The 27,988-nt window shown below is 41.0% G+C and overlaps 1 protein-coding gene across 5 annotated transcripts; it reads left to right on the top strand.

The window, feature by feature from the left end:
* The first annotated feature begins 1,107 nt into the window (after nt 1-1,107).
* On the top strand, nt 1,108-27,924 carry EIF4B (eukaryotic translation initiation factor 4B). Of its 5 annotated transcripts, none has more exons than XM_022572087.3 (15): nt 1,108-1,228; nt 9,339-9,476; nt 10,748-10,956; nt 12,966-13,082; nt 14,927-14,981; nt 15,665-15,799; nt 18,138-18,275; nt 18,378-18,551; nt 21,551-21,779; nt 22,960-23,051; nt 23,886-24,099; nt 24,632-24,687; nt 25,255-25,363; nt 25,635-25,704; nt 25,838-27,924. In XM_022572087.3, the coding sequence occupies exons 1-15, from the start codon at nt 1,216-1,218 to the stop codon at nt 25,916-25,918; spliced, it is 1,830 nt and encodes a 609-aa protein (XP_022427795.1). In that variant the 5' UTR covers nt 1,108-1,215; the 3' UTR covers nt 25,919-27,924. The 5 variants fall into 5 exon arrangements, with proteins under 5 accessions (XP_022427795.1, XP_022427796.1, XP_089776889.1 ...); XM_022572088.3 differs by having other exon boundaries at nt 25,258-25,363; XM_089920763.1 differs by lacking the exon at nt 1,108-1,228 and adding an exon at nt 2,835-3,810.
* The last annotated feature ends 64 nt before the right edge of the window (nt 27,925-27,988 follow it).

The following is a 27,988-nucleotide window of genomic DNA, read 5'->3' on the forward strand; positions in this document are numbered from 1 at the left end:
TGACATTCCCTTGCATAAAATCTTTCCATGCTTTCCCAATCCACTTGGAATAAAATCCAAACTCCTAAACCTGGTTCACAGAGCCTCACATGATCCAACCCCTACCTATTTCTCAAACCTCATCTTGTACGACTCTCCCACCTCCCTCACCAAACTCCAGCTACCAGCTTTTAAATTCCTCCACTTGCCAACATGTTCCTGCCCTGGAGCATTTGATCTGGTAGTGCACCCTCTACCTTCTGCTGAAGCTCTTCACGGGTCTGGCTCTTTGTAATTCAGATCTCAGTTTACATGTCACTTCCTCAGAGGACTTCCCTGACCATGCAATCTAAAGTTGCACAAAATCACTTTTATTAAGTCACCTTAATTACCTGCAGAGTGCTTATCATTTCTAATATTTTATTTATTCACTGCTTATTGTCTCACTGAACTGTAACATCCTTTGGAGCAGTTTTGTTCTCCATTGTACCCAAAACGCCAACAACAGTGCCTGACACATGGTAAGCGCTCAATGAAAATTTTCACTGAATTAACTACTATCTATGATAAAAATATAGCATTAGCTAGAGGAAGCATGGATGGCACTCGGCTGTGAAATCCTAAGGGCCTGAGTTTGACTTAATTTAGTCAGTAAAATGAAGGCTTAAAAGAGGTAAAAGCCCGTGGCAAGTAAGTGTTCAATATTTGTTACTTATTCCTTCTAAACATGCCCAATTAAAACCATCCTTAAGCAGAATACTGGGTTTGTTTTGCTTTAACAAAAAGCGATTTACAAAGAAACTCAAAATCTTCCCTTTCAGGAAACCAATTGTGGCTCGCCCATTCTGAGTTCCAGCCAGCTGCCATTCGGTGCCAGAGAGGTGGAACCTGCAAGCACGGCCCCGCCCCTTCCGCACCGCCCGGAAGTCTGAGGATCAGGAGACCCCGCCCCGGGCTCAGACCCTGCCCCCCGTCCGCGCGTAGCCCTACGTAAAGCGGGGTTTCGCGACAGCCCGGGCCCCACCCCTTTGGCCACATGTCGCGCAGGTCTTCCCGTCGGACGCCGCGCCACCTCCTCGCGCTGCTTTACGAACCCAGAGCCGTGCCGCCCCGCCTCCTGTGTCCCTTCTCGCCTCCCCGCCCCCTCCCAGTTTTGCGTCTCCTAGCCCGACGCGCTCGCTATAATCACGTGACTGCCTCATCCGGGTCTTTTGCGTTCTCTCTCCCTCTCCCAACATGGCGGCCTCAGGTGAGTGAGCGGCCGAGCGCGGCTAAGGACCGGGGTCCGAAGCGACTCTCCGACCCTGATCCATTGGTTCTCTAGAGTCGGGGGATGGGCGGCACCGCTTCCCTTCGGATTTTGGGGCTGCGGCAGGCTGGCGGCTAGGCCATGTGAGGTTATCGCCTCGGGATGTTTGGGGGGAGGGGAAGGACACCTTCCCCTCCCCCTCACACCCTTTTCACCCCGTATGCGCGAGGTTGGACTTGGGAGCAATGGTGGACTCTGGCTTGACTTGGAGTGAGGAGGAGGCGCAGAAAGAGCCGCGGGAGACGTGAGGCCTTCGCATAGACGTGAAGCACTGTGTCCGCGTGAAGGCGTGGTGGAGGGAAAGAGGCGGTTGGCGCGCGGACGGGTGCACACTAGACCAGGTCTCAGGCGCGAGGCCTTTGCGGACGGGAGTGGGGGCAGGGAATAAAGGGGGGGCAGTTAGAACGCGAGTGCGAGTCGGTGGAGGGGCGGGGGAAGGCGGCGGTGCGCGTGCGCGGTAGAAGAGACGAGGGTAGTGGAGACGGGCGCTCCTTAAAAGCACGCGCGAGAGCCCAGATGGGAAGGTTTACGCACCTGTGTTGCTTTCTTTTTAGGTCCTTCCATTTTCTGACCTTCCCCTGTTAGAGTGTGACCCGGCCCTTATATTTTTACAAGGGTAAATGTGTTAGGTTTGGAGGTTGAAGTTACTGGAGTTAGATGGGGATGGGGAACCCGGTGTGGGGCGCCCACGTGTTGGAGGAGAGAAACAGGGTGGAGACCTACATTTCTTCTAGGCTGTTTTATTCAGTCAACATTTTTACTGAGTGTGAGCTATATACGTGCCAGGCACGATTCTAGGTATTGGAGATATAATGGTGAGCAAGATCTGATCCCTTGACAACTTCCATTTTGATTTTGGTCGAGTTTTGATAGCCCCAGTGGTGGAGTTGGGCTTTTTTTTTTTTGGAAGATATTTGTACAACTGCTTGGGGGTGCTGTTAGAATATTAGTGGTTGGAGTTGATTTCTTTTTTAGACTTTGGGGGAGGGAATATCAGTGACATGCAAGTCTACTTGCATTTCTGATGGACTTAGTGAGCTGTGCCAACATTTCGTAGCAGTAATTTTAGTTTGGCAGATATGGTCTCTTCTCCCTGGCATGACCCTGCATTCTACAAAACATTTATTGAACAACTGTTATCTCCGGACACTCATTTCTCACCAAGGATTTCTTTCCTCTGTTACATAGAGATGTATGTCTTTGAGGAGATTGAGGTGCATTTGAACATAATACCTTTTATTAGTGTAGCGCTTGACGTGGACCTAGCACTTTTTTGTATGTTGTATAATTTGATCTGTGAGATAACATAGGCAGATATTGGTGTCTCCCATCTGAGGAAGATGAAATGATTCGTTCAGGGTCACACTGCGTGCTGATGGCAGAGTAAGGTCGATATCTTTGAAACTTCTCACTCTTCTCCATTATCAACTTGGAACTAACAAGGTTGGCTTCCATGTCATCCTAAGTTTGGGATGCTGCCCAAGAGCTTCATCTGAACTACTTATTTGGCCTGAATTTGCCATCCTGATGGCTTAGTGTCATAACCTAGAGAAAAGCCTGTATTCCCTTTCTCAAAACTTGTGTGGAATTTTTAGAGGTGGAAGACACCATTAACAATCTGTCCTTCATTTTACAGAATTGAGTGAAATCCAGACTGATTAAACTGGATGTACTTAGTGAGGTCTCCTCCTGTTCTTCCACTTTACCTGCCTGGAAGCCCTCATCTCATTTCATTCGGTTCCATGAATCTTTAGCTTGTGTAGTATGTGTAAGTTACACTTATGCTAGTATCCAGGTGCAAGGTTGCATCTGACAGTCTGCCCTTGAGAAACGATCAAATTTCTTTCCCCACTTTGAATCCTTTCCCATTGCATTGACTTGGTTGAGTGGCCAGTATTCCCACATGACTGTATTTATGAGTCCGTAAAATTAGTGTATTTTCAGTATACTTCTTGAGGGTGCCTGGTGTCTTATTGAAAAAACAGATCTTACATTTTCTTAGTGAAAATACATGATAAAACTTCATAGGCCTCTTTTACTGTTAAGTGAGACCCAAAAATTCTTTGCAGTAATACCAGTATCCAGTGTGACCCATTATTGAACTTCAAGAACAGGAGGTGTCCCAGAGCTGACTATTGAATCTACTCTCCTTACCTATGGGGTATCAAATGTATTTGATATGGGTTAACAGTTTTTGAGACTAGACTGCTTTGAGATTGTAAATAGTGTATCTATGCCCACACAAGGCCTTTCATTTGCATAACACTTTCCAGAATTGTATGTGTCATCTTGATTATTTTTTATGGGGTGAGGATAGTGTCCAATGGTTGTTTTCATACAATTCTGACCCTTATGGTGAAAAGTAGTTTCAGTGGTTGCTATTATATGCTGTTCACGTATTAACCTATTTTCATATCCCTTCCTGTATCATGTTTGTTATTCTGGGAGTAAGATACCCAGATTCAGAAGGCCAAGGTTAAAACTCCTTATGAAAATTCAAGTACAAATAGAGAAGTACCAAGGTAAAACATCGTATTTCTAAGTAATGTCACTTTTTAAAAAATGTATATACTTTTATACAGCTTTGAGGTATGTCACATACCATGTATAGCTTGAGATAGGATACCCTACTACATTGTATTTGTCTCAAAACATCCTAGAATTTGTTTTCCTGGTCATGGGGGAAAGAATTAACTTAAGGATTTGGGGTTTGTTTGTTTGTTTTTTAACTGCTTGTTTGTAATTAAGTATGTGTATGTACATTTATTTATAAGTGCACACACCAAAGTCAGTTTCTTAGATTTGTAATGGATATTGCTGTGGTCCTAATGGTAGGAAAATGCCCAAAGCAAGAAGTTATTCTTGAATTTTTATAGCTCCTCTCTTACAGAAAAGCTGTGAGTACTTTGTGTAGTGATCTATCTGCCTGATGTTGTATTGGACACTTATTTTATATATTTTATGTAAGTGATCAAATTGAGTAGTGTGGAGAGGTAAGGAAAAGGCAGTGTGGCATTTTCCTCAGATTGTGTCAAGATGAAGAAGTTGGACAGAGAAGAGAGGTCCCATAACGACTGAACATAGGAGTCAAGGTGGTGGAGCTTATTGGTCCTGACTTAGACTTTATTCTCTACTCTGCTAAACAGTAGCATAGTAAAGGTTGAAGCCTCTCAACATCATGATACTGCATTGTATGAAACATATTTTTGTGCTGGGCTCTGATCAGATTAGTTCAGTTCTAGGCACTCTGGTATTTGAGTAGATTGCATTTGTACAGTATTGTTCCTTTAAGGAAATATTTGTTGATCGTTAACTAGCTTTTAATTCTGGAGACTGGCAGGATTCACTTCCCAGAAAGAAACACCTTGCCCATTAGCAGTCATTTCTCTTCTCCCCTCACCAGCCATTAATCTTACTGGGTTTTTGTATTTACTTATCCTGAACGTTTCATATAAATGGAATCATATAGTGGGTGGACTTTTGTTGCTAGCTTCTTTCTCTTAGCATGTTTCAGGGTTCATCCATCCATATTGTAGGATGTATGGATACTCGTTCCTTTTTATTGACAATTCCGTTGTGTAGACATCTACAATTTATTTATCTATTCATCAGTTGGTGGGCATTTGGATTGTTTCCAGTTTTTTGCCTATTATGAATAATGCTGTGATTTTGTACGGGCTTTTATGACACTTTCTGACTTAGTCTTTTTTTTTTTTTAATAAGTTTACTTATTTATTTATCCTTGTCTGCATTGGGTCTTCGTTGCTGCACGTGGGCTTTCTCTAGTTGAGGTGAACGGGGTCTGCTCTTCTTTGTGGTGCACGGGCTTCTCAATGCAGTGGCTTCTCTTGTTGCGGAGCACAGGCTCTAGGTGCGCAGGCTTCAGTAGTTTTGGCTCGTGGGCTCTAAAGTGCAGGCTCAGTAGTTGTGGCGCACGGGCTTAGCTGCCCCGCAGCATATGGGATCTTCCCGGACCAGAGATCGAACCCATGTCCCCTGCATTGATTGGCAGGCGGTTTCTTAACCACTGTGCCACCAGGGAAGCCCTCCTAGTCTGTAGTTGCTAACACATTCAGAAGACTTGATAACCCTGTAAAGTAAGTGGGACTTAGTCTGGCAAGATCTAAAATTAAGAAACTTAATTTTTGACAACTTATCTGAATGTTAAGAGCTATGTGAATTCTCCTTCCTAAATAAGAGATACTAGTTTAAGAAAGATGGAGAAGTAGGGCTGCATTGTACAACAAATAAGCTTTATTGATTAAAGTACTTCAAGGTGTCTTCTGTTTTGTTTAAGGAAAACAGCACTTCCATAGATTTTATCACTCCAGTGTCTGTCAGTTGGTGCTTTTATTACTAATACAATGGAGTTAACAGAAAAACATTCTGTGAAAAATAAAGGAAGCATTTTTACTTGCTACAGCCTGATAGTCCTGAAGACTTGGTTTAATGTGGTCACTTTTCTGCTGATGTGCTTTATATAGGGCTAACGTTTCCTTTTGTTTGTCTACTTATTTGTTGATATGAAATTACCACTTAGAGCAGTGGTGCTCAATCATGGGCAGTTTTGTCTCACCCATCCCAGAGGACATTTGGCAATGTCTGGAGACATTTTTGTCACAGTGGGGTGGGGGGGTTGCTACTGACATCTAAGTTGAGACTGGAGATGCTGTTAAATATCATACAATGGACGGGACACCCCATCGCCCCCCAACACAGAATTACCCAACCTCAAATGTCAGTGATGCAGAAATTGAGAAACAGAGTTAAGCTGATCAGTTGTAGTATTTATTTTTATATGTCATAACAAAGCTTGTTTTTTTAATTAAAAAGACTGTAATTGTAAGATCTTCTTTAACCTAGATGAGTATATAAAGACCTTCACAAGAACCTAGTACTTAGTGAATAAATTACAATTGTAATGAGACAAGCAGGCAGTTAGAGGATTTAATAAAATTTCTGGGACATGTTTTTTTTTCCTCTTAGTCCTTGTGGATTTGGTCTTAAGTAATTGGAATGTGTTTTGTTTATCAGGTGGTTGGTTTAACTTTAACCAATTCACATAAGATTTAAAGAAAACTAAGAGTTGGACCAGTTCAATCATTGTATCAAGGGATTGATACCCCTAGAGCATTAAATGATGCTTTACTTATAAAGAAGAGAACATTGTTGAAATCCTAAACATGGAATGGACCTAGATATTGAAGGAGCAAAGCTCAAGGAAGATTTAGATAACATTGTTTCTTGGTTACTGAAATAAAATAGAGTGGAACAAACATTTAGGTTTATTCATTTTACTTTTTAAAGGCTTGTTCCTTTAAATCTGCTGCTTATATTGTGATTGAGTCAATGCTGCTGCTAGATTTAAAGAAACGAAGTTAGGGATCTTGTGGAAGAATTTCAGCCTGTCTTTAATTGAAGACTGTCCATCATCCCACAGTGATTCTCAGCCAGAAGTTTTTGGAGGGGCCAGTCACAGAATCAGGGGAGAGGGAGATGTATGATTTGAAAAGACATTCTAAAACAGTGCTTTAATATTTTTCTTTGTCATGATATTTATTATTTTGAAATTTCAGATAACATTAAAGGAGAGTGTGAGACTTGTTTGTCAAGAGTCAAGGGGTAAAAGTTGAGAAACTCTGATTTAGAAAATTGATGTAAGCCAGAATCAGACCAAAGGGCAGGTTAATTCCAGACTGTGCTGTTTTGGTATTAGATTCATATATAAAACAAAGGGAAAAGTGATCCCTCAGTCAAACTCTTACTATTCTTATGTTGGACTTGACCTCATTGTATGACTGACCACCAATTCTATTTTTATTTTCTCAGTGACCAGACAGATCATGATACTACATTAAGCCCCATGAAGGTAAAGATCTCTAGCTAGCATCATACTAGTCCCAGACACTTATTTTTAAATTGGACAACTAAAATAAGCCTATACATTATAAGCGTTCTACCACAGAGGTATGCTTTATGTCTTATTCAAATTAAAATTTCCCCTAGGCCTTTGCATATGAGCTAGGAGCAATATCAGTGCTATACGACTTAAACTTTGCATAGCTGCTTTCTTTCAAAGCATATAATAGATCCAAAATATAGCCTGGTGATCATAAATTATAGTTTTGGAGCAGGGTTAGTGTTAAGTCACTTGAGAGAGACCTGGAAACTTCATGTTCAAGACCATCTTTTCTCTGTATAATAACAGCCAAGTTCGTCTGGTTTGCACATTGAGACCATAATCTCAGTGTGCAAAATGAGGTCAAGTCCAACATAGGAATAATAAGAGTTTGATTGAGGTATCCCTTTTCCCTTTGTTTTATATATGAATTTAATTCATATTGTGTCCAGAATGTTCATAACATTCGTAGCAAGCAGGTCTTTAGTTCCTGAAAATGGTATTTTAAAGGAAAGGCAGGTACCAGGTGAGAGAACAATCTTCATTCAGTTAAGCAAATGGTGCATCGAGTTACAGATTCTTCATCCTCTTGGATGGAAAATTTGTTGAGAATTGGAACATGGAGGAGGAACTCATCATTATAAAAGCCATGAAAATGATCTTTGTTAACAGCAGAGCTCCTTGTTTTTTGTCTTAATTATGTCGCAGCTGTTTTCAGGGGCCAGTTTTAGAACTTCAGTTAGTCCTTTCAACTCTTCTGCGTTAGCTGCTGATGGGTGCCATCTCAGAAGTTCTGAGGACTGGAGAGTTAAAGAGCCAAGGTCAGGCCACTAAATGGAGCCATTTAGAGATTCCTACAGATTTCATAACCATGGGAAACATTTAAATTGTTGGTTCTTAGGGATTTCCTATGTTTTCCCTTTAGTATAGTATCTCATCTTCATATGTGGTATTAAGGTAGGGAAGGAGATCTTTTTTTTTTTCCTAGAGGGCAGAGAAATCGAGCTGTGTATATGAGCCTTGCAATGTGAATACTTTCAAATGACAGTGAGTACGTTTGCCCTGGTTGTGGTAACCTGCCATAGAACTAATAACAAGCTTCTTAGGGGCTGGGACTCCCATGGGAAGAGCCCTAGACTTGGTATCCAAAACCTTAGGTTTAATTCTAGCTCTGCCATCTAATATCGCTGTAACTTTAGGATGGCCATTTAACCTCTCTGAGACTTGGTTTCCTTCTCTGTAAATTGATAGTAATGATTCCTTCCCCATGTGGTTATTTTACGAGTATCAAACAATTCTCCAAAGTGTCATACAGAATATATTATTAGGGATAGGGATTTTATTTTATTTCTTTGTGTCCCAGGAGCAATAAATGTAGTAACCTACAAAAATCTCAAATGCTACACAAGTGAATATAGTAGGAAATAAAAGGTTGCTGCCCCCACCTCAGTTTTACTCCCAGAGTAAGTTTGAAAACCCTTCTGGACCCCTTTGCATCCATATGCATAATGTATATTTAAACAACAGGGACTTACATAGGGGCTTCCCTGGTGGTGCAGTGGTTAAGAATCCACCTGCCAATGCAGGGGACACGGGTTCGAGCCCTGGTCCAGGAACATCCCACATGCCACAGAGCAACTAAGTCCGTGCACCACAACTACTGAGCCTGTCCTCTAGAGCCTGTGCGCCCCAACTCCTGAACCTTCATGCCACAACTACTGAAGCCTGCACACCTAGGGCCTGTGCTCCACAACAAGAGAAGCCACTGCAATGAGAAGCCCGCGCACTGCAACAAAGAGTAGCCCCTGCTTGCCGCAACTAGAGAAAGCCCGTGCGCAGCAACGAAGACCCAACGCAGCCAAATACAAATAAATAAAATAAATAAAAAAAATTTTTTAAAGAAAGGGGGACTTACATAATATGTATTCTGTAACTTTTTATTTTTCACATCTCGGACTTTCTGTGCCAGTACATTGTGCTTTCTCCTTTATATCTGCATGGAATTCTTTCACAGAAATGTACCACAATCTGAACCTTTGATGGGCATTTATTGTTGCTTTCTTTATAAATACATTTAACAATAGTGCATTGTACAACTCTGTAAATACCCAAGTATTGATGAATAATCTTTCTCTGGCCCTTTTAATATAGCAAAAAAGAAGAATAAGAAGGGGAAGACTATCTCCCTAACAGACTTCCTGGCTGAGGATGGAGGGACTGGTGGAGGAAGCACCTATGTCCCCAAACCAGTCAGCTGGGCTGATGAAACAGATGACCTAGAAGGAGATGGTAACTTTTCTTTTGTTTTCCGTCGTGTTTGGAATTTTCATTACCTTCTAGACAAAATCTGTTCCACAATAATTGTTCTCACGTGTAATTTGGAAGGAATTTAACTAATTTTGTAGAACCTGCAATCTTATGTTTATGTATTTTGTAGAATCTTAGGTTTAGGCTCTAAGAGTTTGTGATAGGGGCTAAAGTGGTGATTCAAGAGAGCTTAGTGCTAATTCTGGCTATTGTAGTAACAGGGCTTTCTCAGGGTACTATCCTTTTAAACCTTATTTTCTTCATTTGTAAAGTAAGGACTAGATTATTTCATTTTAGGTCTGAAATTCTGTGATGTCCTCATAAAGTAATATGCAGTATTAACCTATACGATCTTTATACTCAAGAGTCAAGGAATAATTTGTTCTAAGACCTATTAGTATGAAGTCAGGGCGTCCCTGGGTAAACAGAACTGGTCTGAGGAAAAGGAATAGGAATAGGAATTATGGTGGGAAAATGCAGAAGAGTCATTGGGGTATCATTTGAATAAGTTCTGTGCCTTCAAGAAATAGCCAGGAACAGGTAGGAGCTATAAAATCGTTGGGTATGACATAAGTCTGATCACCCATCATTTTTCTCTGAAAGCTTTAATTGCAAACGGAAGAATACTTTTTCTTTTGTGACCTGTTTTTGTAACAAGAAATTTCATCTAGATCATGTTTTCCATAAGTGTTGGTACCTGAAGTACAAATTCATGGGCAGTGCTGTAGGGACAGTATCTCCTAGCTCCACTAAGATTACCATCCTACTGCACTACCATCTGTGTGACCTTGGGCAAGTTACAAAACCTTCCTGAAATCTTAGTTTCCTTTTCTGTAAAATGGGAAACAAACTCACATGATTATTACAAAGGTAAGCTGGGATATAATGAATATGAAGTACCTGGCACACGGTAACATTCCATAAATAGTGATTGATATTCTCTCATTTCTCTGCTGCATAAGGAATAAGTTATGATTCTGTTAATAAAAGCCTGGGCCTTGAAAGGCCTTGAAATACTTAGAAACAAAGAGACAGTAAATAGTACTGAGTCTTTGCATTGCTATCTGATTCTGACATTTCAGAAGCATTTTGTCTGTAAAGGGTCCTTATTGCTGACCCCCCCCTACCCTTTTTATCTGTTTATTTCCTGATATAGCTTATTTAATACTTGGCGCTTAGCATATGTCCTCTTATTCTACAGTGGCAGTAAGGGAAGTTTCTTCTAATTTCTTATGTCTACTTTTCTATCCTAGTTTCAACCACTTGGCATAGTAATGATGATGACGTGTATAGGGCACCTCCAATTGACCGTTCCATCCTGCCCACTGCTCCACGGGCTGCTCGGGAACCCAATATCGACCGGAGCCGTCTTCCCAAATCACCACCCTACACTGCTTTTCTAGGGAACCTGCCCTATGATGTGACCGAAGACTCCATTAAGGAATTCTTTAGAGGATTAAATGTAAGTGTAAAGGTTTTAGGCAATTAACTAGATATGGAGGGTACTGTATGGGTAGTGACTGTCTCTGAATTTCTGTGTTGAGAAAGGATCTGAGGTTGTGTCTATACTTGGAAGAAACAGGCACGTAATTTAGTGGTGTTTAGGCCCTTTGGCTGAGAATGTTCTCATCCAAAACCAGTTGGACAGTCTTATCAGCAAATTTAATATCTTATTGGTACAGAGAGAATCTCAAAAATATATATCCCTTCTCTATGAAATTTAAAGGTGACATACCCAGTTAAACGTTGGAAAGTGGAAGAAAGTTTCTCTGAACTCAGCTGTTCTGTTCTTGACATTCAGGCTTATATCAAAATTACATTTTAATTTTTTATATGAATACGTTTAACTGAGCAGATGTGTAGTTTTTATTAACAGAGTCTGTTCACATATAATGGGATTCACAGGCTTGCTTAAAAAGCTTAAGGCAGAATGTTTGAAAACACTGACCTAGAAGTTTCCAGAAAGACGAAAAAGTATGAGGTGCTAAGAATCCTTTTTCTAAACTTTGATGAAAAAATAATTAGGATTTCAAAGATGGAAGAATGAGTAATAATTTCCAATTCGGTTTTTCTCCAGAGTCTTTGCTGAAGAGAAGACATTAAAAACTAGATTTCTTCTAAGAATCTGCTCCCTCTTTCACTTTTTTATTTTGGCTGCGTTGGGTCTTCATTGCGGCATGTGGGCTTCTCTAGTTGTGGGCTCCAGAGTGCTTGGGCTGTCTAGTTGCGGCTCGCAGGCTTAGTTGCCCCGCGGTACCTGGGATCTTAGTTTCGCAACCAGGAATCAAACCCACGTCCGCTAAATTGGAAGATGGATTCTTAACCACTGGACCACCAGGGAAGTCCCTCCCTCGTTCGCTTTTTTTTTATTATTATGAATACAGCAGGTTCTTATTAGTTATCTGTTTTATACATATTAGTGTATATATGTCAACCCTCCTTCGCTTTTGCTATGTTGGTTGACTTCTTTACTAGATCCTGTTCTCTGCAATGGGCCATCAACTTCTGTAGCTGGCTTTTCTTGTGTGATTATTTTTGATCACAACTTACAAATTTTACTCTCTGTTTAATTATGTAGTACATCTAGAAGCATGGCCTGTTTTCGATTCCTCTCTAGTAGCCTCTTTCTTCCGTAGAGTGTTGAATAATCTCTGGCCTGTTCAGGCTTTTCACCTTTGTGCTCTAGAATTGGTCTGTAGCTACTTCCTTTTATTCTATTCCCTTTTTATTTTGTTCCTTTTCCTGCTCTCCTCATAAGTTGAGTTAAACTAGAATTTAAAAGCGACTGTGACAAAATCTATATCTCAGGAGCCCAGAATAAAGTATCAAATCAGTGATGCAAAAGATAGCTTGAATATATGCAAAATATTGGAGAAATGAAGAAATAAGTAAAAAGAGTAAGAAAACAGACATAAAAAGTGAAAAGTACAATTCAGTGGTTTACCATCTCAGAATTTGGCAGAAGGGGTAAGTATGGTGAGGGTTTACAATCCAGTGTTTGATTCAGCCAAGCTGTTAATAATGAAGACAATAAGTAATGTTTCTCAGGTAAGTCAGCTTGCCAAAAAATATACTGCCCAGAAAATTTTTTGGCAAAAACTGAGTCAAATTTCTGAGAGACAAAAATTGGAAATAAACTAATTGTGGAACACAGGCAGTTCCTCTTAATTGAAAAACAACTAAAAACTAGAAATGTAGAATGAAGCAGAAGTCAGGGGTACAAGGAATACACTGAACTCCTTAGTTTTTTAAAGGTTAAATTCATATTCAAATTGAAAAGGTTTAATAGGGTATACGATGAAGTCTCTCTTGTATCCCTCTGTACCGGTTTTCCTCCTGGAGACAGCCAGGTTCTTGGGTATTCTTCAGAGAAATCCACTGCATACACAATGGTAAAAATAAAAAAGAAGAAGAAGATAAATGAACAAGAACATTGAATTAGGAAATATTTTTTGTTTCTTTCCTCCTTAGATCAGTGCAGTGCGTTTACCACGTGAACCCAGCAATCCTGAGAGGTTGAAAGGTTTTGGTTACGCTGAGTTTGAGGACCTGGATTCCTTGTTCACTGCCCTGAGCCTCAATGAAGAGGTAAATAAACTAAGGATGGGAGGTGAGGGCTGGGAGCTAACAGCTCTTGTGTTTATCAAACTGATAGTTTTTAGGCCAGGTCAGTAGCTATTTCGAAGGTTCCCATAGTACCTACGAAGAAAAGCCTGGATTATTTATCAATATACCGGTTAACATTCAACATCTAGCACGTCACACCTCCCTTCTGCAAGTTCAGCAGGGCCTAGTAATTCAGGAATGTGTTTAGGTGGGAAATTGTGAAGAAATCCACCACGAAGTCCTTAATAAAATCTCATGTTAGTTCACTCACAGCTTTGCCTCAGCTCCGTGGCTTTGCTTTTTCAAAATAATATGACCAGATCAAGGCAAATAGAAAAATCATGTTATTTTAGTATTTAAAGACGTTACCTCATTTTCAGGGAAGTAATTTTTTATTTTTAAGAGGGCTCTCCTGGGAATCTGCTACAGGAGAATGACAGTAAACATTCAGTCCTGCTTTGTAACATTGCCCGTAGATGTTTTTTAATCCAGACACTAGAGGTTCTGTGGGGAGAGGAGATTTAGCTGTTAATACATGAGGGGGGATGGAGATGAAATCTAATTGAAATACAGTTATTTAAGTGATTGGTGCCATGTAGGGATTCCTCGGCTAGCCAGAGCAGGATATTGAAACATTTAGTTACTTGTTAGTGATGGAAGTTTCTAATCCAAGAACTGCTTTTTTATCTCTAGTGAGTGACTTTAGAAATCAAACTGATTATATATCGAAAGAAAAAAAGGCTGTTTTTTTTCTCTTTTAATTCCAGAAACATCTCATTGTTCGTTGAGAAGGCAATTTCCAATGCCATTTGTGCCATAATTCTATGGTCCATGTCTGCCATTGGACGTGATTGAAAGCAACTCCTCTTAAAATATTTTTCCTATCTCATAACTTGAGTACCACCATGATAATATGAAGCAGATGTCAAATAGGAATAAAATTCCTGTATTTAGTTAAATATATGAAAAGCAAAAGTTGTTTGAAAGTTTTTCTTCTCAGATCATTTTAGGTTTTAGTAACATTACTAATTTTTACCTTTCAGTCTGAATAAGGAAAAGAATACCATACAATTGTTATTTATCTGAAGTTTGCTGAATTGACTGTCAAATAAAGTGTTGTCATGGTCCAGACTTGGGAGTTAGTTTGTATTTAGAGATATCATCATAGTGGTATTTAATATAATTTCAGGTGTTCTTAACTAAATTTCATTGTTATCCTTCTTCAACTGTAGATTCTACTATGAAATGAGAAAAATATCATCAGTAGAAATAATTGGGTTCAAAGTATATAAACAGTGATGTGGGAAAGGGAAATCAGAGGGTATCCTGGAGGAACTGATTTATCGTAAGGTAATACTGAGTGAAAGAACTTGAGATTATAAACAGAGACCATGCTTTATGCAACTTTGCTGGTGTATAGCAGGGACTCTATAAATGTTTGAATGCATAATTGCCCTGGACCCAAATAATACCTTTTATTTAGCTAGTTGTCTAGAAATGTTTTTAATTTATTACATGTGACAAATTGCCTGTGATAGTTAAAAAGTTAAATCTATTCTGTGAGGTTTGACTTTATAAAAATAGTAAGACGATTGACCTGACATTCATTTAAGCCCAACTTAAATGTTAATTCTAAGGGGTTATTTTATATTCAAGTCTTTATAAAGGATTCTTTAGCCAACAAATTGTAGTGTTGGCTAGATTACAGTGTTTTTCCTTTATCTTCCTTCCCCCAGTGCTTCTGCTATGCCCAGACGTTCAAGGTCACTCATGGGATTTGTGCATAATGGGGCAAAAGGTTGGTTAATATGGTCCTATGCTCTCAGTCTCTAGGTAACAGGAGAATTCGAGTGGACGTTGCTGATCAAGCCCAGGATAAAGGTAGGAAAGATGACTGAATGTTTTGTTTTGTCGTGGTCCTGGGAAGACAAGGCAGAGGTGCCCTTCCCCAGAAACTTGTAGTAGAGGCAGATGGTGGGCGCCACCTTAACCTTGAGCAGTAGTTCTTGACTGAGGATGGTTTTGCTTCACAGGGGATATTTGTCAATGTTGGGAGACATTTGGGTTGTCACAGCTGTGGGGAGGGCTCCTAATGTTTAATAGCATCCAGGGACTATCCTATAACGCGTGTGACAGCCGCCCCAACAAAGAATTGTCCAGCCCAAAATGTTGGTAGTGTTGAGACTGAGAAACCCTGATTGACCTAGATGAACGTTAAATGTATACTAAGTAGATTACGTACCTAGCAGCACACTGGACACAAGAGGAGCCTCATTCATGTATATTTCAGGGGGTTCCTGGCCTATCTTTAAAAAATTTTAAGATGCCTATCCAGAAGATGAGACAGGTAAGCATTAAGCCAGTAGGAATAAATGTGAGGAAGGGAGTCACTTGGTTGAGTCGGAGAGTACACTTATGGGGCCTGGGGCGACTTCGTGATGATGCTGTGGTGTAAGCAAGAAGTGCAGTATGTGGGGGCCGGAGGGGGCCTCTGTGCATATGAGAAATATCTGGCAAAAGTTTTTGTGAGCTAACCTGTGTTTTTTCATTTTATATATCTGTAGACAGGGATGATCGTTCTTTTGGCCGCGATAGAAATCGGGATTCTGACAAAACAGATACAGACTGGAGGGCCCGTCCTGCTACAGACAGCTTTGATGACTACCCACCTAGAAGAGGTGATGATAGCTTTGGAGACAGTAAGTTCATTTTTATCTAGTTAGTTTCTTGTGTATTCTGGGGGGTTGTTTTGTAATAGGACAAATGTGTTAATGTAGATGATCACCATAGCAGATAAAGAGGAGGGTAGCAGTAGATGCAGAAAAAAAATTTAAGATACCTTTTAAAATAACAGAAAATTCATTACCTTCAAAAATACTAAATGTCTACCACGTGCCAGATACTTTTGTAAGCTCAGGATACAGCAGTGAACAAAACAGACAAAAATACTGTCTTTGTTGGACATTATTTATACCAGGGGAGAGAAACAATATGCAAATAAAATGTAATTTAGAGAAGGGGAGTAGAGAATGTCATGGGGTAGGAGCTGGGATAAACTTTTACACACACCACCTAAATCCAATAAAAGCTTTTGTAAAACGTTTGTGGAGAAAATGCTACAACTTTATTGAAATACATGAAGAAAGACTCAACACTGTCATTTCTTTTTTTAATGGAAAGGACCTTCTGTTGAGTAAAGAAATGACTAAGTAGTGGTTTGTCTATATAATGGAATATCTGATAGCATAACATACATGTGATGACAAGGATAAAATTCAAGACCTGTTTTGTTTGGCCGCGCCAAGCCTCTTGTGGGGTCTTAGTGTCGTCCCCCTGTCCGTCTGCATCCCCCCTGCCCCGGTCCAGGGATCAAACCCTTGCCCCTGCACTGGAAGCGCGGAGTCTTAACCTCTGGACCACCAGGGAAGTCCCTTAATTTTTAAAATTTAAACTACCTGCGGATGAATGTTCACGTAGACAAAGTGATGTCCTTTGCAAAATGAAACCATTGTTTTAAAAGGAAGCTGTCATAAAACTAAGATACTTCTTAGGCCTACTCACAATTAAACTCAAAATGTCTTTTAAGTTTTTTTGTTTTGTTTTTTAATTGGTTCATGTTTAGACAGTGAGGGTTTTTTTTTTTTCCATATAAAAATCTGGGTTTCTGACATGTCACCTGAAGCTAAATAGCATGCAACGATTTTAATATTATAAACAATCCAAAGAACCTTCTTATATGTATATCTGTATAATGTGTCCAGTTACTTGCTCAGGTTAAATTCCTAGAAATTAAATTGCTGGCCCAGAGGGTATACATGTTTTTTAAATCTTTTAGTATATAGTTCCGAAACAACTTTCAAGGCCTTTGAACTATTTTTAACTCAGCAGAGTAGGAATTGACTTATTGTGCTAAACTTTGCCACTACAAGATGTATCATTTATTTTAACCTTTCCATTTGGGCAGTAGAAAACAATGTCCCCTTTTAGTTTCTGTTACTTAAGCAGTAACAGGTAATTAACCAGTTGTTGTATGTTACATATATTTTTCTTATTTTGTTTGCCTCTCAGATTTGTGGTATGTGTATTGTTTTTCTGTGCTAAACTTTTTGTTTGCCGGGCCACCTGGCTTGCGGCATCTTACTTCCCCTATCAGGGATGGAACCCAGGCCCCCTGCAGTGGAAGCACGAAGTCCTAACCACTGGACCACCAGGAAATTCCCCCCATGCTAAACTTTTTAAGTAGTCTTTGGTTCTTTGGTATCAGGCATGAAAGATTCCAACTATATTTTCTTCTGGTGCTTTGTGCTTACATTTTTAGTATTCACATCTTTAATCCTGGAAGTTCATTATGGGATATAAAGTAGTCCCCGCCCCCCCTCATCTGTGGGGATACATTCCAGGAACCCTCCTGGATGCCTGAAACCTCAGATATTACTGAACCCTATGTTTTATGCTATGTTTTTTCCTATACATAACAGTATACTGTAATAAAAGTTACATGAATCTGATATCTCTCTCTCAAAATATCTTACTGTCCTGTACTGTACAGCGTGGATATGCTGGACAAAGGGATGATTCACATCCCGGGCAGGTTGGAGGGAGACGGCACGAGATTTCATCATGCTACTCAGAACAGCACACAATTTAAAACTTACGAATTGTGTATTTCTAGAATTTTTCATTTAAAATTTTTGGACTGGTTGACCACAGGTAACTGAAACTTCAAAAAGTGAAACCACACATAAGGCAGTACTACTGTATAGAGATTTTTTCTCCCCTAACTCCCTCCTAAATTGTTAACCCAGCAACATTTATTGAAGTAGTGGAGAACTTTTTAAAATAAATACCAAGGAAACTTTAATTCAATACAAATTCTTCTACCTTGGATATAATGCATTTTTTTTTTTTTTTTAATAAAAACAGACACAGCAGTGAATATGAAGTCATGAAAACAAACTGACCTAATGGGCTATGTTTGTTTTTATCAGTATGTGTCAAAGAAAAAGGAATGACGTTACCTGTCTCTTTCCTCTCTAGAGTATCGAGATCGTTACGATTCAGACCGATATCGTGATGGGTATCGGGACAGTTACCGTGATGGCCCACGCCGGGACATGGATCGATACGGGGGCCGAGATCGCTATGATGACCGAGGCAGCAGAGACTATGATAGAGGTCGTTGTAAAACACAATTAAGTTAAATTGCTTTCTTTTAAGAACTCCTTTCTTGCCTTCTCCCTTCCAGTGTGATGATCACAATTTGGGATATGTTTACAGGCTACGATTCCAGGATAGGCAGTGGCAGAAGAGCATTTGGTAGTGGGTACCGTAGGGATGACGACTACAGAGGAGGCGGGGACCGCTATGAAGACAGATATGAACGACGAGATGACCGGTCATGGAGCTCCAGAGACGATTACTCTCGGGATGATTATAGGCGAGATGATAGAGGTAATCATTTGCTTTTGCTTACTTAATGGGGCATAACCGCTAGAGGAACTGGTTGGGAATTTTTCAGTTATGTTTCAGACCCCTTAAGTGGGCACAGATAGAACCTACACATAGTAAAGGTTGCATCGGAACATAATGGAAAGAGCATCAGATAAAAATGGACATAATGGAAATAAAGTCTAGTTCTAACCTGTTTTAGCATATAGATTTTTTCAGTTAAAATTTAATTGGGGCTTCCCTGGTGGTGCAGTGGTTGAGAGTCCGCCTTCCAATGCAGGGGACACGGGTTCATGCCCCGGTCTGGGAGGATCCCACATGCCGCGGAGCGGCTGGGCCCGTGAGCCATGGCCGCTGAGCCTGTGCGTCCGGAGCCTGCACTCTGCAACGGGAGAGGCCACAGCAGTGAGAGGCCCGCGTACCAAAAAAAAAAAATTTATATTGAATAAACAAAGGAAAAAGGAAAAAACATTTGCCAGACATTCTTATAGTATGATCTCACTTAAAATAGGCTGTTTTAGACCCATTTTTCAAGTGAAGGAATGAGACTCAAACATGGTCTCATAGCCAGTAATTGGTTGGCACTGTGGGTTAAAAACCAGGTGTTGCTTATTTCAATGCCATTGATACCAAGTAGTTGATACTCATTAATTAATGGTGAGATGTCAGTGTACCTATTCTAAAATTATGCCCCTGATATTGTATCATTTATATAAAACATATATTGTGTTACAACTCTGACCTCTCAAAAATTATTATAAATGGCCACCATTTGTTGTTCTGACTTGAGTGATGTCATTTTATGTATGTATGTATGTATGTATTGGCTGCAACGGGTGTTCGTTGCTGTGCACGGGCTTTCTCTAGTTGCGTCGAGCGGGGGTTACTCTTCCTTGCGGTGCATGGGTGTCTCATTGCAATGGCTTTTTTTTTTTTTTTTTTTAATTTATTTTTGGCTGTGTTGGGTCTTGGTTGCTGCACACGGGATTTCTCCAGTTGTGGCAAGCGGGGGCTATTCTTCGTTGCGGTGCGCGGGCTTCTCATTGTGGTGGCTTCTCTTCTTGCGGAGCACGGGCTCTAGGAGCACGGGCTTCAGTAGTTGCGGTACACAGGCTCAGTAGTTGTGGCTCATGGGCTCTAGAGCACAGGCTCAGTAGTTGTGGCACACGGACTTAGTTGCCCTGCGGCATGTGGGATCTTCCTGGACCAGGGCTCAAACCCGTGTCCTTTGCATTGGCAGGTGGATTCTTAACCACTGTGCCACCAGAGAAGTCCCTAAAATTTATTCTTAAAAGCGTTGATGATACCTGTTTCCTCTATTTCCATGCAAGAAACCTGGAAATAATAGCTAACATTTATTGAGCGTTTATGCTGCACCAACAATGACCTGAGTGCTCATACAGGTATTATTTAAGTATTCTATGTGGTAGATGTACAGCTATCGTCTTCCCTTTACTTGTGAGAAAAGTCGAGGCTCAGATGTAGTCTTCATTGACTACTGACCTTTGCCTCTCATGCCATTTCTTGCCTCCCCCAATGGCTGTACACCTGATTTCCAGCCCCCCTTCCCCCCTGATGATCAAACCCCCCACTCCTTCTAAGATCTGCCCCCCTTGTCCTCAGGGTCACTGCCACTATCTCTGTTCAGACTTCATTGCTATGCCCACATTACTAACATTTCCCTGCCTCACTCCATTTTCACATTGGCCCAAGTAGTCTTTCTGGAACGATATCTAATTAGGTTATTCTCCTCCTTCTAAAACCGTATCTTGTCTCTTCATGGCCTGAAAGATACCCCTTTGTACCTCTGACGTACAAGGGCCTTCACTGCTGTACCTCTTCAGTGTTGTCTCCATCCCTTCCACAAAAACTACCCAACCATCGTATTCCGGATGTTAGCATGGTATCTGAAATATAGGTGTTCCAGTTATTTGTTGAGTAGGTAAACGAAATTACCAAAGGAAGAAGGAGACATTGTGTACCATAGTGGGAGGAGCAGTGGAGTTGCTTCAATAATGTGGATTTCATTCTTTGGTCCACCAGGTGTTAGCTGTGTGACTTCAATGAGTTCCTCTTTCTGACCCCAGTTGTACCCTATTCACATAGGTAATGGGCTCTTTGCAGGGTTATACAGATGAAAAATGTATCTCGGAAGTTATATAAACTACCAGCTTAAAACCCTTGTAGAAAATTTAAATCTTGTTAAACAATACCCTCTTTGTTTGCAGATGCATAGATATGTAGTAAAAGACCAAAGACACGTAAGAATGATAGATAGCAAATTCAGCATACTAGTTATGAGAAGACAGCGCAGCACTAAGCATGTTATCGGGAGGCTTCAGTGGTTTTTGTGGTGTCAGGTGGTTGATGTACACAGGCTTTCTTTATATCTTCTATGTATTTTGTGTCTGAAGTACTTAGAATAAACACTGATTTTGAGAAATACAATATCCTTGAAGCACTCAGGTTTATCTTGAAATATTCTGACAACTTGGATCCAGGAAGAAGTCAGATTCCCTTACAGTTTATATTCTAATGTTCGGTGTTGCATGCTTTGCCCTATGAATCACCATCAAATTTATATTATACACAGAGATAATATAAGAACTAGAGCCTTCCGCATCATACTGTTACAAGTTTGTCTTAACCTACTGAAGCAATGCATCTTCCAGACCACATTTTTTAACAAGATAGTTTTCATCCAATACCTTATCATAGTCAAAAAATTTCCCACAGATAATAGTAATCATGATAAATGCTTAATTTACCATTGAAATTTTTACTGTTTTTAGTCTTTCCCTCAGTCTGGTACTGCATCATGGATGTGGTAGTGGACCCATTTTTAAATGATTTCCCTTTTTACCTTTGCTGGATTGGCTAGGCCACTCACTAATCTGAATCCCAAAAAGCATTTCGTAAGAGGTATGTCTGGAAATCTGGCTTTCAGCCTTCGGCTTCTGATGATTTTCAGAAACTATTACTTAGAGTTTCATTTAACTTAGGTCCCCCCCAAAGACCCAAACTGAACCTAAAGCCTCGGAGTACTCCTAAGGAAGATGATTCCTCTGCTAGCACATCCCAGTCCAGTCGAGCAGCCTCTATCTTTGGAGGGGCAAAGCCTGTTGACACAGCTGCTAGAGAACGAGAAGTAGAAGAGCGGCTACAGAAGGAACAGGAGAAACTGCAGCGTCAGCTGGATGAGCCAAAACTAGAACGACGGCCTCGGGAGAGGTGAGGTTGTCTTGTATTACGGATTTCACATCCATGAATCCAGTGATTCTTTTTTTTTTTAATCCTGAGTCTTTATTTTAACATTTATTTATTTTATTTATTTGGCTGTGCCGGGTCTTAGTTGCAGCACACAAACTCTTATTCGTGGCATATGGCATCGAATTCCCTGACCAGGGATGGAACCCGGGCCCCCTGCATTGGGAGTGCAGAGTCTTAGCCACTGGACCACCAGGGGAGTCCCCAGTCCAGTGATTCTTAATGGGGGGCTTACATCCCCACAGGGCACTTGGGAAATTCATGTGGGTATTACTGGTTGTCACTTACTAGCATTAGTGTGTGTGGGGTGGGGCTGCTAGGTGGTCTGCAGCGTGTGGGAAAGTTTCTTTACCCAATGAAGAGTTGTTGTTTATCCCTCATGATTTTCGAAAGGCCTCCTGGGCCCTGGTGGTACTTTAATACAAGAGTCTGCAAATTGTGGCCTGTACCTGTTTTTATAAATAAAGTTTATCTGGCCCTTTAAGAAAAAATTTGCCAAACCCTGCTTTATTGTGTAGAGTAAAACTCCACCATAGTGAGGTGAATGGATTTACCTCTTTTCAAGTTATTAGGGATGGAGTAGACAAAATGTTTTCACTGGTACTAAGTGTAGGCTGTAAATTATTTTCCAGTTATTTTTATTTGTGTGTATGTTGGTTATATTATCTGTTATTTCAGGATAGTGTAAAGGAGTGTTTATTATTAAAAAGATGGCATGACGTCCAATAGCGTAGACACCTCCTATAATACGCTGAAAAGCTAGGCCTGGTTTTGAGCAATTTGCGGAATTGTGTTACCACTTAAGGGAGGGCAGAGTTGTAGATTATGTAGGTTATGTAAAAGCAGAAATCCTCTTTGGATTTCTTTCGGTTAGCAGCAGCATATGTGGATCTTTCTGTAAAAGTGAAGTGGCATAAAGGAAACTTTGGAAAAGCAGGGGATACCTGTATTTAGAACCAAAGAATGCTAATGTCTGCTGCTTTCAAACGGTTTGAGCAAAAGAGACAGGTGCGTGCACCCACACATAAATAAAGCCAGCACGATAAAATATTAATAAGCGATAGTTCCTGAGGGGTCGGCATGGGTCCACGGTGGCCTTCACTGAGCTGGACATGATGTATTTTGTCAAATCTCTTTTATACAGACACCCAAGCTGGCGAAGTGAAGAAACTCAGGAACGATCGAGGACAGGAAGTGAGTCATCACAAACGGGGACCTCATCCACATCTGGCAGAAGTAAGTCAGACCAGGATGGGTATCTTATTATTGCCCTTTTCCATAACCCATCCATAACCAAATTATGCAGAGATTTTGGAGTATTAGTATAGATTGATCTGACTTTCACATCTGCTTTGAAAAGTCTGAGAAATGTGTACCAGAAGAGACTTTTGTTATGGGTGTGTGTGCACATGTGCATTGAGCCTCTATGTGGAAGTTGATCAGTGGTTCCTCGAGTTTACAATTTCATTGTAGGTCCCCTTCACACACATATATGTATCCTTCTTCAAGTACCAATGTTCTAAGACGGAGAATACAGAAAGATGATAATCCTAAAATAAAGAATTTTCATTCCTAGGAGAGGTCAGATAGCTATCCTTGGAGTGTCATTATTTTTCCTATTTCTCTTGCATCAGTAAAACATTTTCGCCAGAGGACATTTGGAAACCAGTTTGGGGATAATTGTATCTATTGGGAATCAAATTCAGGTCTGTATTTAAGAATAATGATGGAGGGGCTTCCCTGGTGGCACGGTGGTTGAGAGTCCGCCTGCCGATGCAGGAGACACGGGTTTGTGCCCCGGTCCGGGAAGATCCCACATGCCGCAGAGCGGCTAGGCCCGTGAGCCATGGCCGCTGAGCCTGCGCGTCCAGAGCCTGTGCTCCGCAACGGGAGAGGCCACAACAGTGAGAGGCCCGCGTACCGCAAAAAAAAAAAAAAAAAAAAAGAATAATGATGAAAAGCAGTAAACTCGGATGTGGACCGTTTGCCACTCTGTTGAGGTCTTAATAGGTTGTTGTCCAATAAGCCCTTTTCTCCTGATGCTTTGACCTTCCCATTCTGACTTCACAGATGCACGAAGGAGAGAGAGTGAGAAGTCTCTAGAAAATGAAACACCCAATAAAGAGGAAGACTGTCAGTCTCCAACTTCTAAGCCTCCCAAACCTGAACAGCCTCTAAAGGTAATGCCAGCCCCTCCACCAAAGGAGAATGCTTGGGTGAAGCGAAGTTCTAACCCTCCTGCTCGATCTCAGAGCTCAGACACAGAGCAGCAGTCCCCTACAAGGTGAGTCAGCTTGGAAACATAGCAGTTGGTTGGCTATAGACTCTTCAGTGCTGTGCTATCGTGGTGGAAGGTGCCCTGTGGGGTACTGGCCTTATGGCATCTGATAAGCTCTGCCATCTTTGCTGTCATAGTTCAAATTCTGTGGTGTGCCGGTGGTTCAGTTTTCTGGAGTTTTGATAGCTGGTTAACATCACTTTGGTGACTCAATCTGCACACACTATAAATCAGAACCCGCCAATGCCACATTCTGGCAGTACAGCCTTGGGGGTCACATCACTTCCCTAAGTTTTAGTATTCTCATTTGTAAAGTAGAGGGATAAGATTAACCTAGCATGACTATAATAATTCTAAAGGACATGACATTTGGTCAAGTTCACATAATTGCTTTCATTGTTGCTTTCCCATATTTTAATGTTTCACAGCATTAAGTATGTATTTTTGGTTCTCTGTAAAACTTCACTTGAAGTAGAAGTTTCTTATCTGTTCCTTCCCTAAGATAGCTGATGGATGTGATTACATGTTTTCCTTCTAGTGGTGGAGGGAAAGTAGTTCCAGCTCAACCATCTGAGGAAGGACCAGTAAGGAAAGGTAAGGCCAAGAGGGGAATAGGTTATTCGCCCAGATAGAGGCCTAGATAAAAAAGTCCCCATAGAGGAGTCACAAAATACTGAATATCATTGTATTTTGCACCCATTTTTTTGTGTTAAAGGTTCTTTGATTGTCTGCCTTTTCTTTCCAGTAGAGGGCAGGAGTGGCCTCTTTGGAGAAAACATAGAGCCCTGCCCTTTCCCGGTAGAACATTTCTTTGAAAGGGAAAAAAAAAGAATCGGAAGGAAATTGACATGCTCAGTCCAGATTAGAAGTGTTGCCATCTGCAAGGCCAAGGTCACTACACAGCATCATAGTCCTTATTTCCACTTTGCTTTTTATGATGGCATAACCCCACAGTGGAATTTTTTAGTGGATCTTGTTTGCGGTGTGTGTCTGTGTCTGATAATAGAAGGGAAGAGGGGCTTAGGAAGGAAATCTGGATTGGGGGTAGTTTTCATTTCCCTCAGTACATATGGGCACACTTCTCTTCAGCTTAAGGGAAACCTGGGAGAGGAAGAGTGTCTATTTTACTGACTTCCATTTATTTTTGTGTCTCCACTCAAGCAGATGAAAATAAAGTAGATGGGGTGAGTGCCCCAAAAGGCCAAAGTGGAAATTGCAGCCGTGGTCCAGGAGATGGAGGGAACAAAGACCTCTGGAAGGAGTCAGATAGGTACGTGTGTTCCCTCCTCATTTGTAATCTTTGATCTGATGCTAGATACCTGTGTCTTTGTATGAGAAAGTTCTTGGTTCTCCAAGCCTTGCCAGATCTCCCACTGTGAACCCATTAAAGTCAACCAATATAGTCAGTTACAATTCTGAGAATCTAGATTACAAAATGTCCAGAGAGCCAGAACTGTTGATTGGAGGTGCCTGTTCAGTACCTCAGAGCTGCCTGTAAGTGTTGGGTGAGTCCTCTCCTAAAGTTGTTCATGTCTCTGCAGGAAAGATGGCAAAAAGGATCAAGACTCCAGATCTGCACCTGAGCCAAAGAAAGCTGAAGATCCAGCCTCTGTGAGTGTCAAAGACTTGCCCTCAACTTCTTGTAGCTTACTTTTGCCATTGAAATCCTGTACATTTGGGGCTGCAAACAGAGTGGTTGGAAATAGGCATTGCTGCTTGTTCTTATCGATCGTGTCTATTACAGAAGTTCAGTTCTGCAAGCAAGTATGCTGCTCTTGCCGTTGATGGTGAAGATGAAAATGAGGGAGACGATTACACCGAATAGACCTCTGCATTCTGTGCTTTCTCCTAGTCTCTCACCACCTGGGAACATTCGAGAGCAAATCAAACCTCTATCCAGACAAGATAAAATAAAACTCACCATCTCCTGGATACCTTTCTTAACTTTTTTTTTTTAAAAAAAGAAACAAAATGAAATTCTTTTGCATGCTGCTGCAGCCTTTAAAATATTGAACTAACTGGAGAATCACCAATGTAGCCAGAGAGAGACGTACAGCTTTTAATGCTGTAAGTTTAAAGTTGTGGTGCATTTTTATGACACGTGCAGTTGCCTGTGATTAGTGCCTAGGGGCCTCCGTTTAGCAGGATGGCAGTGATAGTGATGCAGTGTCTGGAATCTAGTGGGGCAGCAGGCAGGTATAAGGAAGAGTGTGAGGTTTCTACCTTTAATTCCTATCCTGTTGTGGCATACATGAATTAGCAAACAGTATCTGAATAAATTCTCCATCCTCGGCAAGGTAGGTTTAGTCTCTGATGTTGTTTTAGTCTCCAGGAGGCTGCCAGCCCCTCCTCTTATTTAATTCTGAGTTACTGGGGCCAGCCTAAGGGGGAGTTCCTTCATTTGTGCCCCCCAGGGGGCTAGGTGGGAGTGAGTCTACAGGCCACTGAAGAATAGGACTGTTTGGTGACCAAAGTAAATGGGGAAATCGCGATTTGAAAAGAAGCTTGGGGATTTGATGAATTATTTTGCACCGGTAACAGGGAAAATGGTATGACCTCCAGTAAACACATAATCGTTTACCTCCTGGAGCAGGAAGCACTTAGGGGTTGTGGGAATTCCCAGGTCTTTTATGTGTCCTGGTTTCACCCTTTCTTAAACACTGTCCCTTCTGAAAGTTCAAATATATCTACATTCTGTTGAAATCTTGGAGCTTTAAAAATTTAGACTCTTGTCATCATCTTATGTTCATCTTTCCTGTTAACCTTCCTACAGGCAGCTTCTGCTTAAGTCACATACTTGGCCTCCTAAGCATTCTCTAGAGCCCCTGGGAGCTGTCCAATGAGGAATCATCACTGCTTTTTCTCAAGCAAATCTTGCCTCCTTCATGTTTTGACACTCCTTCCCTCCAGCCATTTGTGCTCCTGCTGCTTTGACCCCTTTTACACCTCAGAAAACTTAAGAATTACCAGTCTTAGGTGGTGAGCGAGGGTGGTTAAATTGGGAGCCTTTCTTACAACCTTGATTGGGGTTTGAGGGGCTTTTTAAAAAACAAAAGTTTCCTTCTCTCCAAGTGAAATCCCACACCAATGTTTGGATTTATAATGTGGCCTAGACCAATGTGTGTTTTTTTTGGTTCTGTTTTTTTTAGCATCCCCTTGAGAGAATAAATGATAATGGAGAAGAACAATTTCACAAGGTCCTGGCTTCTCTTGCAACACAGTAGCTTTACTTGCCTGCTTTTATGTGCACCTTGGTACTGTCAGCTCAACAGATGGTGTCCTTACAGGCAATATTGGTACCTGCAGAGAAAAGACACTTTGGTCTCTTCTCGCATCAGTCCTAGATTAGACCCTTTACAGCCGTGCAGGGGTGTTGGTTTATGAGTGCTGCAGCAGTGAGCATAATGAATCATTTACCCAGTGGACATAAAAGACATACCAAGTGAAGTAACTTTAAATAATTGGCTTGGAGTGGGTAGTAGCTAGGAAGTGGCTTTTAGAGATACCCAAGGTTGAGAGGGTATTTTTTTTTAACCATTTGCTATAGATGATGAAAAAGTAGGGTTTGCCCTCTTCATGTCTGCTTCCAAATAGATGTGTCCAAAAAAGCTGTTTTTTCCCCCATTCCTGTACCCTGCCACCCTGTTAAAACAAACAGGGATTTATGACCCGCTCCTCAATACATGTAAAATTTGTACAAAAATATCTTCTATGAAAATGATTTGTAATCTGTAGACTTAATACCTGGGAGATGTCTTGAGATGTAAAATCCCATCCTTTAGGTTGTGGGGTTTTTTGTTTTCTCCAAATAAATCTGATCTTTAAAGTTCACTTTAATGCTTAAGTGTCTTGGCGTGCATGCCTCATGCTGCGTTTTTTATTCCATTCCCTATTG

The sequence above is a fragment of the Delphinapterus leucas genome, chromosome 11 (genome assembly GCF_059928025.1).
Source record: "Delphinapterus leucas isolate spDelLeu-1000000601 "Yukka" chromosome 11, BTC_Dleu_Yukka2, whole genome shotgun sequence".
Classification (NCBI taxonomy): Eukaryota; Metazoa; Chordata; class Mammalia; order Artiodactyla; family Monodontidae; genus Delphinapterus; species Delphinapterus leucas.

Coding starts and splice junctions, on each gene's coding strand:
- EIF4B (XM_089920761.1), top strand. CDS start 7,960: ATGGGTGCCATCTCAGAAGTTCTGAGGACTGGAGAGTTAAAGAGCCAA. Junction 14,982..15,664: donor TGATCAAGCCCAGGATAAAG/GTAGGAAAGATG, acceptor ATATATCTGTAG/ACAGGGATGATCGTTCTTTT. Junction 24,688..25,254: donor GGAAGGACCAGTAAGGAAAG/GTAAGGCCAAGA, acceptor TCTCCACTCAAG/CAGATGAAAATAAAGTAGAT.